Here is a 15,354-nt window from a genome sequence, read left to right as displayed (position 1 = left end):
CAACTTCACGAGAGACAGAAGACTGAATTCTGCCTCTCGTGAAGTCGAGTTCATTTCTGTCGTTTGTCTCGTTTTTCTTTTGTCTCATGAAGTTACTTCACGAGACAAAATATAGAAATGAACTCAACTTCACTAAACAAACCACAGAGAGTACAACTCAAGTTTTTTTTTTTACAAACTTCACGAGATTTGTCTTTTGGTGATGGATCTCTGGCTTCTTTCTTGTAAAGTTCGTCCTTTTTAAGGGTAATTTCTTGTTTTGTGTACTTTTATATTGGTATGAATTTTATGTTGTACACCCCACTAGCTTTAGGACACGTGGGAGATTGTTAGGGTTGATGCTCTAAATCTCGTGGGTCCTATAGTTTGTAATTGTAATGTACAAACAGTTTATTTATTTAATGAAATTTGAGGTATTTTATTTGACATTTAGTAGCATTAACCCACAAAACCAATAAACTAACATACAATGTTATCTTTTGTAACTTAAACATGTATGTAGAGACATACAAGTGGATCATGTTTAAGTGATAATCTAAATGGTCTATAGTAGATGGATAAGGTTGGGTACCTTATCCTGGTGGCACTATGAACACGGCCGGCTTTGTAAATGTTACAATTGTTGTAAAGTTCTAAAAATGATCTGATCTTGATTATTCATGTAGAGACAAATGAGCGAATGTGTTCTATACAAAAGGATTTGTATAAGACCGGACCACGAAATGAATAATCTCATTATATAACACCATTAATGATAGAGACTTACATTTCACTAGGATGACCATAGGTGACATGACCTGAATTCTAAGTGAATTGTGGACTCTTACCTATGAAGGCGGTCCCTTGATATGCATGAGTGAGAGTGGTTAGATCGCTGACTCAATAAGTCTACCATTTTGGGGATTCGTCTGATTGGGGAGTTGGTGTTAGGTTTTATATCCTAAAACTCGCAGTTTGTAAAAGCTAAACATATTATGTAGTCAATGAACTTATTATTGATTCTATAAATTGCATACGTGAAAGTCTAAATCCAATAAACTAAGATCCATGGCTATTATATGAATACTTGAACTTTATGTAAAGACATAGAGATGGATCAAGTTCGAGTAAATAGCCAAAACGGTCTATAGTACATGATTAATGTTGGTAACTTATTCTAGTAACACTATGAGATGCAGCTTACCCTGTAGTTGTTACAAGTTGTTGTAAAGATACTACAAATGAAATGATCCAGATTCATTCATGTACTGACATGAATAGTGGGGGTGTCCTATGCAATGAATTTGCATAAAATCGGACCAAGAAATAAGTCACTTCTTTTCTGGATCATGTGGGTAATCTAGGAGGGGGTGTGACACTTATGCTCAGTGTCATGTTCTCTTAGACGATTTGAACGATTAAAGAGAAGTTTTGAGTTTCATAATTTAAAATTTAAATGTTTTTAACATTTTATTTATTTATTTTTTATCAGTGTTTTAGGGATCTCGAATTAAAATTTGTTCAGAATCTTTAGATCATTTCAAAAAAAAAAAAATTATTATTATTTAGAAAACTTTGTATTGACTTTAATTTGTCATCCAGTTTTTGGTTTAAAAAATTATTGCATGGTAGTGATGACCCCAATTAGAGATCTAAAAAGGTGAGTCGTTACAAGATATGTAAAGATCAATTTAACCATTCTAAATAAACATTAAGCAATTAGTTTAATAAATATTGTAATTAATTTCATGCAATAAAATATAACAACAAATTAATTGTAAAATTAAAGTAGGAGGGGATAGAGAAATTAACATCGAAAAATTTATAGTGGTTCGGCACAACCGGCCTATGTCTACTTCCCAAGCTCTTCTGGGATACTTCACTAAAAGTCTTTGACTCTTTCCATTGCTTAGAGTTGAACTACTACAACATTATTTTTTCAGGTGTAAGAACAACTCGATCCTTTCCACGGTTGAGGATCAAACTATTAGAACCACTCTTTTTAGGGATCAAGAGTAACCCTTACAGTGCATTTGGAAATGAAGAACAATATGAGAAAAACTCTCTTGAAGAGTAGATTTACAAGCTTTTGCACACGACAAATCAATCCTCACAATACATAAGATATCTCTCTCAAGAATTAGATGAAAAGAAGAAAATTGAAACTTAGAGAGAGAATAACAATGATGGCTTTGAGATATGAAGGATTAAAAAATAGTGTAAAATTGTTATATTAATTTGGAGAAGAAGATGTGTTTAAATAGAGGAGGATGGTGAAATTCAAATTTAATTTGGACTATTGGATCTTGGAAAAGAAAAATCAATGGTGGAAATTTTAAACTAAACTAGTCGTTAGACAATAACAGAATATAATATTAAATTATTTTTCTTTTTAAATTCATTTAAAAAAAAAACAACAACAACAAAAAAGCAAAAATCTACCATGTGTCACTCTTCCATTGCTCCAAGTGGCACTTTAAATTGGTCAACTTTGATGAGAAAAATTATGCCACGTCATCAGCTCGAGATTTTTCGATTGTTTCGACCATATCTTCTTCGTTTGAGGTTCGATTTAGGTGATTCAAATTACGTTGGAACCGTTGATCCGAGCTCTACGCAATGAAAAATTCAAAGTAATCAAATTGTTAATAAATAAAAGTATGTTTGTTATCATCAAAATATTAATTAATTTGATATTAAGGACCAAAAAGCTAACATAAGAGAGAATATATGAAATGTATTATTAGGGAAAGAGAATATATGCATGAGAGAGAGAATATGCATGGAGAAAAGAATATTTGCATGGAGAAGAGAGTGATATATATTTATATATGAATTTAATAAGAAAATAAAGTTCAATAGTTTTTTTTTAAAAAAAATGAAACATTCAAGAGATTAATGTAATATAGCCCTTGTTTTTAGACCTTCTAGTAGAAACCCTAACATCAAACTAGTAAAACAGAACAGAAAGTTTGGGCCCAGATAGCGAGAGTCCAATCCAGAACCCAGCCCACGCAATCCCATATACTAATAAGGCCCAAACTAGAGCCGATTAACATCAACCCTCCAATTCCACTTCCTCTCACGTCCACTAAATATCCCGCTGGAGTTTCAGCATGCTCACGCGCCATGTACAGCACGTGTCGCTCAATTTCCTCGTCAATACCTTAATCAGCACGACCTCAACAGAACCAAGTATTACCTTAAAAAAAAAAAAACTCGAAAATTAGATATTCTAAAAATGAAAAGAAATAAATAAATGAAATACTCACGCACAAAAATTGAGTACAGTCAGAACTGTAAAAAACAGCTAGCATTAGCGTAGCAATCTTCTACTCCCACTAAGATCTCGCCACGTCAGACATACGATCCACCCTAGCTCAGTTACCATCTCACGTGGCAAAATCGTCACCGTTATTTAACTCCCTGCTCCACCTAGGAAAACGAGATTTGGAGGGAAAAAGGAGGGAAAAAAAAAAGAGAGAGAGAATAATAATAATAATATGAGTATTATTCTTTGGAAAATATAAATGTTAAGGATGGGAAAAAATAAAAAAGAAAAAAAAAGACTGCAAATTTTTATAATTGCTTTGGTTTTTAATAAAGTGGCGATGACGATCCTAACTAAGAGACTTGTGTCTGATCAGTTTCGTACGTCGGGGCATTTAGCGGGGAATTGAACCGAATTTCCGGCCATGGAATTCTAGAGCTTTCTATTGAGGTAAGATTCTTCCTATCTCCTTCACGGTGGGGTTGGTGGTTCCGTTTTGGAATTGGGAAAATCTTTAGAAAATTCGGATCTGTTTTGTTTCAGATCTGATAGGTTTTTCGTTGAGGGATTTCGGGGACAATCGAATTAGGGTTTGCTGTAGCTGGATTGTATTGGGTTTGTGTGAGCTCAATATGGGTATGGAGGAAGATTTTGTAATTTAGGGTTCTTGCGTTGGGGGTTGATTTAAATGGAAGACGGTGTGAGATCTGGGGGTCCGTCGGGGGTTTTGGTAAAGACTAGGAACTCGTCTGGTTGCTTAATTGTTAGAAAAAAAGAGGATGGATTAGGAGGCGCCGGTTCTTCGGGCTCACGTTTGCTTAATGCAAAGAAAGAGAAGAAGAGGCCTAGGTTGGTTTTGAGTGATTCTGGGTCCAGTGATGAGGTATTGTTGCCTCATCGTAGACGGGTTGGTCCTGAAACCATTCGGGTTTGTAATGGTTTGAATTCTTTTGGGAAAGATGTTGTGGACGAGAGTGGAAGTATCAGAAAGAAGGATAGATTGCAGTACGTTAAGCGAAATGATGATGGTTTACTCAACAGGATGGATGGAGATGGTCTACGAAGAAATATGGACACCTTAGATGTCTTTGAGTTCAATGAGTACGATGAAATTGATAGTGAGACTAGGCAGAGGAAGCACTTTAATGACAGTGGAGAAAGACAGTTTGTTGGTTCCATGAAACTGCCTCAAAGTGGCGTCAAGAGGGAATTTGGAACCTCTTCTAGCAAGCATGCTTTGGTGGACAAGAGAAAGCATTTGTATGCCGAACAAACCAATAGCTTTGATCGGGACAGGCCTCCCAGAAAGATTAATTATGAATCAGATAATGATGAACCTCACCTCCCAACACCCTTGTTGAGAGATAAGTTTAGGGGTCATTCCGATGAAGCAATCAGGGTTCAGGGGAAAAATGGAGTTTTAAAGGTAATGGTTAACAAGAAGAAAAATGTGAGCGGAGCTTCCAATATGTATGATCATCGCAAATTAGAAGAAAGTAGAAAGAGTTTAAGGACCGAAGATACTCTGAAGAGGAAAGTGTTAGTTTCTCCTTCACTCCACCCAGAAACTAAGCCCAATATGAAACAGGACCTCTTTTCTAAGCCAGAGAAAGACCATACAGAATTTCAAACTTCAGCATCAACAAAAAATGTAAAGGGTTGCAGTTGGGATTCAGGTGACAGCAGTGTGTCATTGAAGCCCAGAAAAAAGGTTGTTGAAGCTCACAAATCTACCAAGAAGGCAAGTTGTGAAGTTGAAAAAATTCCATGTGAAGAGACTCCCCCAAGTACAGCAAAGGAAGGAAAAGTAAAACGAGGCAGTGGAACAGAGAAACAAAAGCTACGTGAAAGGATCAGGGGAATGCTCCTTAGTGCTGGCTGGAAAATCGATTACAGACCCAGAAGGAACAGAGATTATTTAGATGCTGTCTATGTTAATCCCACTGGAACAGCTTATTGGTCAATTATTAAGGCTTATGATGCCCTTCAAAAGCAATTGAATGAAGAAGGAGCAGAGGCTAAACCTAGTACTGATGGTTCATTTACGCCAATATCAGATGACATTCTTAGTCAATTAACCAGGAAAACTAGAAAGAAAATTGAGAAGGAATGGAAAAATAAGCAGAGAGATGATAGTGACAGTGAAAATGCTAAAGAAGCAAGTGCACTAAGATCTGCTGGTACAAAAAATGACATGGACAGTATGGACAGTGACAGCAATGAAGAAAAGTTAAGCTCTTTCATAAAGCAGGGTGGAAAGTCTTTTAAAAATAAATTGAACGAGAATGGATTTCCCAGTGTCAACTCCAAAGGTCAAAGTTCTAGTAAGTATTCGCGTGATACCATTGTAAAATCTTCTTCTGGATCCAATTCACGTATTTTACATGGAAGAAGAGGTAGAAAGCTTGGACTGTTAGTTCGTGGCTCTAGTAGGGGATTAGATTCAGAGAATGATGGATATGTTCCATATACTGGTAAAAGGACTCTGCTTTCCTGGCTTATTGATTCCGGAACTGTGCAGTTGAGCCAAAAGGTTCGGTACATGAACCGCAGACAGACCCGGGTGATGCTGGAGGGGTGGATTACCAGAGATGGCATCCATTGCGGTTGCTGTAGCAAAATCCTCACTGTCTCAAAATTTGAGATACATGCTGGAAGCAAATTACGGCAACCTTTTCAAAACATCTTTTTGGAGTCTGGGGTTTCTCTTCTGCAGTGCCAGAGAGATGCATGGAATAGACAGGAGGAGTCTAAACGCCTCAGTTTCCACACAGTTGAAATTGACGGTGATGATCCAAATGATGATACATGTGGCATCTGTGGAGATGGTGGAGACTTGATCTGTTGTGATGGGTGTCCATCAACTTTTCATCAGAGTTGTTTAGATATTCAGGTGAGTGTCTAGTTTATTGTGCTTGTTGGTAGGTATGCCTATTATATTTGCAAGGTGTTCCATATCCTTCTCCCTCATCAATACTAGCCTTTTCTTTTGCCATGCCACCTGTTTAATTTTTTTTATTGATCACAGTTTATGATTGTAATCGTGAAGGAGGCTAGAAATATTTTCTAGCTGAATTTAGGGAATTGTGTATAGGTGAGGATGGATTATTTGTTTGGACATACACTCTCTCGCACACACACGTGCATAAATTTTAGGAAGCTTTGAAAACTGACATACACTGGTTTTTGCAATATTAGTAGCTTTATTTGTCTGTGATTTGCTTCTCTTCCCTTCTCTTTGAATGAGCTTGTTTTCTGCTCATTTTTTGTTTTTTATTCTCAAATTAATTCTTTCGGTATCGAACAGGAATTAGTCGAGGGTAGAGTACTTGAGTGATAAGCTTTTGCCCATGTTAGCTAAGTATCTTAATTGAGACTTCCCCCCCCTTTGATCGTTTATTCCCTTTGGTGCAGATTCCTCCAGGTGATTGGCACTGCCCAAATTGTACTTGCAAGTATTGTGGAGTTGCCAGTGTTGATATTTCTCAAGGAGACAATACCGTTGTTCCTGAGATATCTACTTGCATGTTATGCGAGAAAAAATGTATGACTTCAATTTGTTCTCTCTTTTATTTGTTCTCTTCCCTGCTCATCAACTGTAATTGTAGAATTTTTATTTTGGTTATATTTTGGTTATTGCTGCAGTTCATGAGTCCTGCATTCCAGAGATGGATACTCCTGATCATTCCAACACTTCAGTCACTTCTTTTTGTGGCAAGAGTTGCAGAGAGGTAGCAAAAATTTCAATTTATTCTAGTTCTCAATCTTATTTTAGTATGACTTTAAATTTTCATAAGTTATTTGTTAATGTGGACGTTATGAATAAAGTAATAAAAAAAAATGAATGAAGTGGTTGAGGGACTGTGTAGATTATTCACTTTTTCAATAGTTATTTGCTGTAGACTGTAGTTATCCAGGAGCTTTCTATGGAGGAGTTGTGAGAAGTCACTAGGTTTGTTCCTCGGTTTGGGCCTCTGTGGTTAAAGTCTGTTGTAATTAGCAATTAAGCTTATAATTTTGGAGTTGAGTCTTCTTTCTTTCTTTCTTTCCTTTTTTTTTTTTTTTTTTTTTGTTTTGCTTTTGTTGTTTTCATTAGGTTCCTTCCTGTTGAGCAGAAGTTTTTTTATGCTCTTGTATGTTCTTTCATATTTCTGTGTGGAAAGTGTGGTTTCTTGTTAAAAAAAATGAAAAATGAATCCTGTTGTCATTTAAGTCATTTGATAATACAGTTATGTTGTATGTGCAAATGTTTGTTACTATTTTGACCAATTATTCTTCCTTGGATTTAAACCTTTTACTTTCGAGAAATTATAGGAAAATTGACGATGTCCTGTTTTCATCCTAATCTTATGAAGATTTTTTATACGTGGATTTTTCCTCTGTAATGTTCATGTACCTTGGAGCTACTCCTTGTTATATTTCAATCACCTGAATGTGGTAGTGAATACAGGCTTCCATGACCATACTTTTAGTCTGTGCATGCTGGTGACCACGTAGCGTAGTGGTATAAGGTTCCTTAGTTGCCACAATACGCTAGTGGATGTTTTCTGCTTTTAAGTAATTTTAAGAACTCCAGCTTCTACCTACCGAAAATTTTTATTTGCAGACTAATTATTGCATTTTACAGCTTTTTGAGAGTTTGCAGAAGCATCTTGGGGCGAAACATGAATTAGATGCAGGATTCTCATGGTCTCTTATCCGTAGAACAAGTGAAGATTCGGATGTATCTGTTCGTGGACTTTCTCAAAGGATCGAGTGTAACTCTAAACTGGCTGTTGCATTAACAGTTATGGATGAATGCTTTTTGCCTATTGTTGACAGGAGGAGTGGGATAAATCTAATTCATAATGTTCTTTATAACTGTGGGTAAGATTTTTTTTTGTCTCGTCTGTCAATACTGATATAGTATGTTCTCATAATCATAATTTTGATGCTTTAGGAGTGCTCTTTCAAATAATAACATTATCATGAATAAACTTGATTTTACTCCATTGTTTCAACTAACAAGATCTTTAGCTCATTGTGTTGACTGTTGTACTTTGAAATTTCCAACTCAGGCGCCGTGTCTTTTTACTTTTACTGTAGCTACTTAATTTTGATTGCTCCAACATGGATAAAACTACTAGATCAAAATCTACTGCAATTTTTCTTTTTTAAATATTATTTTTTTTGAAAAGCATCTGGAAGTTTGTCTGACTTGATCATGTTTAACTTTCCAGATCTAACTTTTATAGGCTGAATTATAGTGGCTTCTACACTGCTATTTTGGAAAGGGGTGATGAAATCATCTCTGCTGCAACAATCAGGTATCATGCATCACACTTCTATTGTATTGCATCTTCATATTTACCTGGCATTGGCCGAAGGAAAAATTCAAATAAACCGTGCTCTGGATTGAAATATGTGCTATGTTTCTAAACGTATATGTGATTGAACAATGATTTGGAAGAGTTCATGTTCTGGCTTTTGTATGGCTTGTATTTGGGCAATTATACCGACATTGCCAGTTGATAGGTTGTAGATTTGTTTGTTCTAGTTGCATGATTGTGTAACTTTGAGGGACTTCATTTGTTGGATTTTCTTTTAGACAGTATTATTACTGAACCAGTCATTAAGAAAGCTTGCACTGAGTAGACAAGCAGCAAGAATTTCGTAAGTTTCTGACTAAAAATTGATGCATCAGAACAGAAACATTCGGCAAACAAACCATTAGCTAAGGAACAATCATCCAAGGAACCACCCACCAAGTGTTCCTCACGGCAGCATCCTTGCTCACGGGTTTTCCCGAAAGGAAACACCTGCCAGCATCAAATAACTGTTTTAGTAAGCAACAGTGAACATAATCCTCATCAAATAACCTGTTTTAGTAAGCAATACTGAACATAATCCTTAAAGGAAAAATCCGTATCTCCCATCTTGTTGTCCCTGAATTTGGGACATGTTTGGTAGTGATTTTGGAATGGTTAAAATCACTTTTGTCACATTCAAAATTACTTCCAAGTATGACTTTAATCATTCAAAATGAATTTTGATGATAAGAAAGTCGTGTAAGTGTTAAAGTCAACACTAAATTGATTTTGAATGTTTAAAAACAAGTGGTTTTGAAGTTTGAACATGACAAAAGTGATTCAAACAATTTTAAAATTACTCCCAAGGATGTCCTTATCTTGCCAAATTGATGTAGTGTCAAGATCGATGTTGAAATGTAGAAGTTAATCTCAGATATAATGAACTATTGTGGCTTGTGGCCTAGTGTTAAATGGATGGCATGACCTATTAAGGGTTAAGAGGTCATGGGTTCCATCCATGGTGACCACCTACCTAAGATCTAATATCTTACAAGTTTTCTTGATACCCAAATGTTGTAGGATCAGGTGGGTTGTCCTGTGAGATTAGTCAAGGTGCACGTAAGCTTGCCTGGTCACTCACGGATACCAAAAAACAACCTCATATAATAAGGAGTATCATTAGATAATCAGTATGTTTGAATTAATATCAGTTGTTAATTTAGACTACTTTAATATTTAAGTTTAATTAGTTATTTCTCATATTTCCGTCTAGCTATAAGGCTATAAATAGACACTATTGGGCTGTAATAGAAAGCTTTTGAAAATCATATTTGAAATAGAACTATTGTTCTCAGAGAGATTTCTCTCAAACTATATGGATGGACTTCTCCTTTGTTTGGTCATGGATTTGGTGTAATGCCTTAAACCCATTGCATCAAGACCTTAGCATAAAAAAGGCGACTTCAAAGGATTGGAGCTTTAACAAGAAATACAAAGGTGAGTACATTTTTGCTATTAGGTCGTCCTGTTAGGATACTAGAATTCCAAAGGAAGGTGGTTTCGAAGTGGTAGCTGTTAGATGAGCATTATGGTGCAAAAATAAGAAACCTATATCCATGGATCCTTAGATTTCTTTTATGAGATTTAATCTTATGCTGAGAAGTTCTCGTCCTGTTTATTTTAGAACTCAAATATGCTAAAATTAGAATTCTTCTTTTTGATTTATTTGCTGGCCTTCATTGTTAGTAGGTTTTATCTGTTGACTTGGCTCCTAAACTTGAGAAGATTCTATTGGAAAAAACTGTTATAGGAGAATTCATGTTCGTTTTCTTTTATATGGCTTGTTTTGGGCCAATTATACTGATGTTGCCATTTGATAGGTTGTAGATTGGTTTTAGTTGTATGATTGTGTAACTTTGCATGTAAGGGACTTCATTGGTAGGAGTTTCTTTTAGACATAATTATTAGTGAACCAGTCATTAAGAGAGCTTCCGCTGAGTAGACAAACAGCAAGAATTTCACAAGTTTCTGTCTATAACTTGGCATATCAGAAAAGCAACAATCAGCAAACAAACCATTTGATAAGGAACAATCAGCAAAGGAACCACCAAGCATCATCCTTGCTCACGGTTTTTCCCAAAGGAAACACCTGCCAGCATCAAATAACTTGTTTTAGGAAGCAGCGCTGAACATAATCCTTAAAGGAAAAATCAATATCTCCCATCTTGTTGTCCTGGATTTACGACATGTTTGGTAGTGATTTTGGAATGGTTAAAATTACTTTTGTCACATCCAAAATCACTTCCAAGTATGACTTTAATCATGCAAAATAAATTTTGATGATAAGAAAATCGTGTAAGTGTTAAAATCAAACACAAATCAAACGCTAAATTGATTTTGATTGTTTAAAGACAAGTGGTTTTGAACATGACAAAAGTGATTTTAACAATTTAAAAATTACTCCAAAAGATATCCTTATCTTGCCAAATTGTAGTGAATTATTAAAGCCCCGTTTGGTGAACATTTTGTTTTTGGTTTTTGTTTTTGAAAATTAAACCGATGGACACTACTTCCACCTTCAAATTTCTTCCTTTGTTTTCTACTTTTCACCAATGGTTGAGAACTAAAAAAAGTAGCTTTGAAAAAGTTGTTTTTGGAATTTGGAATTTGGCTAGGAATTCAAACATAAGAAAGATGCAAATTATTGTGAGAAATGTGGATGAAATAGGCTTAATTTTCAAAACCAAAAACCAAAAACCAAATGGTTACCATATGGCGTGTAAATAATTAGTATATTTGAGTTGATATTTGTTTAGTTAATTTAGATTACTTTAATGTTTAATTAGTATTCAAGTTTAATTAATTATTTGTCATATTTCCTTGTAAGTCTATAAATAGACACTTCAGGATTGTAATGGAAAGTTATTGGAAATCATATTTGAAATGGAACTATTGTTCTTCGAGAGCTTTCTCTGAACTATAGGATGAACTTCTACTTTGTAAGGTCATGGATTTGTTGTAATATCTTAAACCCACTGCATCAAGACCTTACCATAATAAAGAAGAATTAAGAAAGAATTGGACCTTAACAAGAAATGTAAAGGTTGAGTACAATTTTCCCTATTATGTCGTTGGACCTTAACAAGAAATGTAAAGGTTGAGTACAATTTTCCCTATTATGTCGTTCTGTTAGGATACTAGAATCCCAAAACTCAAGGTGGTGGCCATTAGACGAGCATTATGGTGCAAAAATAAGAAACCTATCCATGGATCCTTAGATTGCTTTTATGAGAATTGATCTTATGCTGTGAAGTTGTCATGCTGTTTATATTAGAACTTAAATATGCTAAAATTAGAATTCTTCTTTTGAATTTATTTGCTGGCCTTCATTGTTAGTAGGATTTATCTGCTAAAATTAAAAAACTGGAGGAGAATTCATGTTCATTTTCTTTTTCTTTTTCTTTTTTCTTTTATTTTGGTGGTCTGTACGTATATAGTTGTTTTGTTGAATGTAGTTGTGTCTCCAGTTGGTGTGTTTTAGATCGGTATTTGTTCTGTTGGTAAAGGTTGCAGACTTCGTCTGAAGATAGTTAACTTTTAGACGTACATGATATTTACCTTTTAGGATTTGATATCTTCTAATCATATTAGCTAGTCGAGAAAGAGATACCTATAAAATGACTATTTGATGAAAAAGGTTTTTGGTTGAATCTTCAGGTATTGATGCTTGCTTGGCAATAAGGTTTTGTTGATATTTGCTATCTTTTATATGGTTAGGTTTCATGGGACTAAGTTAGCTGAAATGCCATTCATCGGTACCCGCCATATTTATAGACGTCAAGGAATGTGCCGTCGGCTCTTTTGCGCAATTGAATCTGTAAGCTACACAAGATGTTAATCTCCTCCTATTTGTGGATAATTGACGGTTGTGGGTTTGCAAATTTTAGTTTTTAAGACTTATTTTCTTCAATAGCTGCAACATTTATTTATTTTATTTTTATTTTTATTATTATTATTGCTCTATTTAGGCCCTCCGCATGCTTAAGGTTGAGAAACTGATTATACCAGCAATCGCTGAGCTCATGCACACTTGGAATGTGATTTTTGGCTTTAGTCCTTTGGAGCAGTCACTCAAGCAAGAAATGAGATTGATGAATATGTTGGTGTTCCCTGGAACAGATATGTTACAGAAGTTGTTAATCCAAGAGACAATTGTCGAGGAGAATACTTCTACTGGCTCAGGTTTTTATATAGTTTTCTTCGTTTTATGTTAACAACAAAATTGGTTTGACTGCCAATTTAATTATTCAGTCTGTTTTTGTTTAAAAGGTGCAAAGCAAACGGATTGTAGAAGTACAGAGTTCAGTAGTCCTAAGATGGATACAGAGACCTCATCTGGCCATGAACCTCAAAGTTGTGATGACACCGAACAGCATCACTCTAAGGAGAAAACAAATGAAGCAGCTGTTACTAACCCGAATCCTGAATCCGTATCTGTTTCTCTAAATGATACTTCTGCGGCAAATAGTCCTCTGGATGTGTTTTGTGAAGGTAAACCGTCATGTTCTCCAATGCAAACCGTAAATTCAGATTCTGATTCTGGTGATAAAGTTAAATGTTCATCTCCATCTGATTCAACCGACTCTCTTCAATGGAAAAATAAGTCTGGAATTCAGCATGGTATAGAGGACCATTTGCAGTCCACTTCCCAATGTATGGAAGTTGATACATCTTCAGACAATTCTCTTGAACTTAAGGTTAAAGTTTCAGATGAAGGAATCATTTGTTCTAACTCTCATGCTGGGCACGAGTTGGCTGACTCCGTTTCTGAGAAGAAATATTTTCCTCCTGCAATAGGCTATGGCACCGATGAGTTTCTAAATGACATACCCGTAGTGGATTCTCCTGAAGATGATAAGTCATTCAATAAGATTAATGGTCATGAATTCCACGAGGACGATTCCCATGCTAATGCTCTTAAACCTGCTCATTCGGTTGAAAATTTTCCCAATGACAGTGAAAATCCACTTGTCTCTTCTGCTAGCTTGTGTGGCACTAATGGAGGCCCCTTTGAAACATCTGATTGTAAAAATGCAAGACCTTATGGTAAAGAAACTTTTTCTGACGGAATTTGTGACATTGAAAATTCTCCACAGGCATGTGGGGCAAAAGCCAGAGGTGATTCGCAGGAAGAGAGAGCTGAATCTGGTTCGGTTTGAAATTGCCTCCATGTTGATGTTTGATCTCCAAATTATCATGAAACCACTTTGCTGGTTTGTGCAGGGCTCTGTTGCTAAATGACTAGTGCTTAGATTTGAGATGAGTTGCAATAATTGATATTGCTATTTAACAGAATTTTGGCATTTAGATCACAATCCAACTTCTGTTCGTTAACACGATTTTTTCAGCCCTGGAGTTCACAGAGGTGCCCTTGAAGGAACTAGCATGGTTCAATTCACCATTTCTCTTCTGAAATTGCTGCTTTGAAACATGAACACATTCATTATGCTGGCTGGCTTGGAAGCTCAAACTTCATGGTATGGTCGAAACCTGGTTCAGGATCTCTCCAAACCATCATATTTTCTAGAAATGGAGCAGTTCCATTCTTGATCAGGGTCAGCTAATCTCTTGGAGCAAAATCTTCTTGTAGTTGTAATGATTGATCACACATGGTTCCAGCGCCAATTTGTCTCAAACATATCTGTTATCGTCTGCTCAGCCTATTCGACAACCACAACTGCGAGAGAGCCAGAGAATTAAAATAACTCTTGTGGCGTTTTCAAGTTCTCAAGGTTTTCTGGTCGGGCCTTTTAACAGAAATATATTGACATTCATTCGTATTACTCATAAGAATGGTATGACCACCCTCTGTTGTATAGGCTGTTTTGGTGGAATCTTCAAGCTTGTCAACTCAATTTGTCTTGAATTTTTGCTGCTGTCTGTGATGGGCATTGTCTAAGTTCAGAGCATTTTCTGGGAAGCTACTTCTCTGCCAACCATGAGAGCTTAGGGGGGTTGGTTTAACATGTGTGAAAGCAAAGGGTAAAAAATATAGTTTTTAGTGAGTTAGAAATGGGGAGTCCATTGTTTGCTAACTGTTATTATTGGAATTACTTGTTATATGAAGATGAAATTGTAATTATTTGGTGCACATGTATTTAGTTTGAAATACTGCCTGAAGGTTTTGCTCCACATTTTTCTCAACCCCTCAACTATTATGTTTGTCTCTTTTGAACCCAAATTTGAAGCTCTAGGTTTTTTATTTTATTTTATTTTTTAATTGAAGTTGATAGCACTACCACATTGTAAAATAAATTTGTACAAGTGTTTAATAGATAATTGATTTTTAAACTCTTAGTTTATCTAATACATCTCTAATCTTGCCATTTTGTATCTAATAAATTTTTAAAAATTCAAAATTTTTTAAAACTCTAAGCTTCCAATTAGGAAAAATTAAAAATATATTGTAGTTTTAAAAACTATTTAGAAAAATATTGTACTTTCTATTTATAAAAATATTGTTTTTTTTAATAGGTCGAGGGTTCAAAATTCGACCTACCTAGGTCGAATCTTCGACCTTTAGATTATTTTTTTTCTTTTTAATAATTTAGACATTCGACCTTCTTCTTTTTTTTTTTAAAGAAAAAATCATTTTATAAAAACAATTTCTAAAAATGTTTTATTATTTTATTATTTTATTTAAACTCTAAAAAGAATAAATTAAAAAAAATAACATCTCATAAAAATAAAAAAGTGTAAATTAAAATATCCCATTTATATAAAAATAATTACAAAAATCAATGTGTCCCACAAGGC

General features: G+C 35.1%; 1 protein-coding gene across 1 annotated transcript; it reads left to right on the top strand.

Moving 5' to 3' along the window:
• The first annotated feature begins 3,511 nt into the window (after positions 1–3,511).
• Positions 3,512–14,747, top strand: LOC120067174 (increased DNA methylation 1-like). Its single transcript, XM_039018648.1, has 8 exons — positions 3,512–6,143; positions 6,665–6,794; positions 6,896–6,981; positions 7,878–8,116; positions 8,470–8,556; positions 12,316–12,415; positions 12,567–12,780; positions 12,868–14,747. The coding sequence occupies exons 1-8, from the start codon at positions 3,939–3,941 to the stop codon at positions 13,755–13,757; spliced, it is 3,951 nt and encodes a 1,316-aa protein (XP_038874576.1). The 5' UTR covers positions 3,512–3,938; the 3' UTR covers positions 13,758–14,747.
• Positions 14,748–15,354: the final 607 nt, after the last annotated feature.

The sequence above is a fragment of the Benincasa hispida genome, chromosome 12, assembly GCF_009727055.1.
Source record: "Benincasa hispida cultivar B227 chromosome 12, ASM972705v1, whole genome shotgun sequence".
NCBI classification, from domain to species: Eukaryota; Viridiplantae; Streptophyta; class Magnoliopsida; order Cucurbitales; family Cucurbitaceae; genus Benincasa; species Benincasa hispida.
This window is presented reverse-complemented; position numbering and strand designations above follow the sequence as displayed.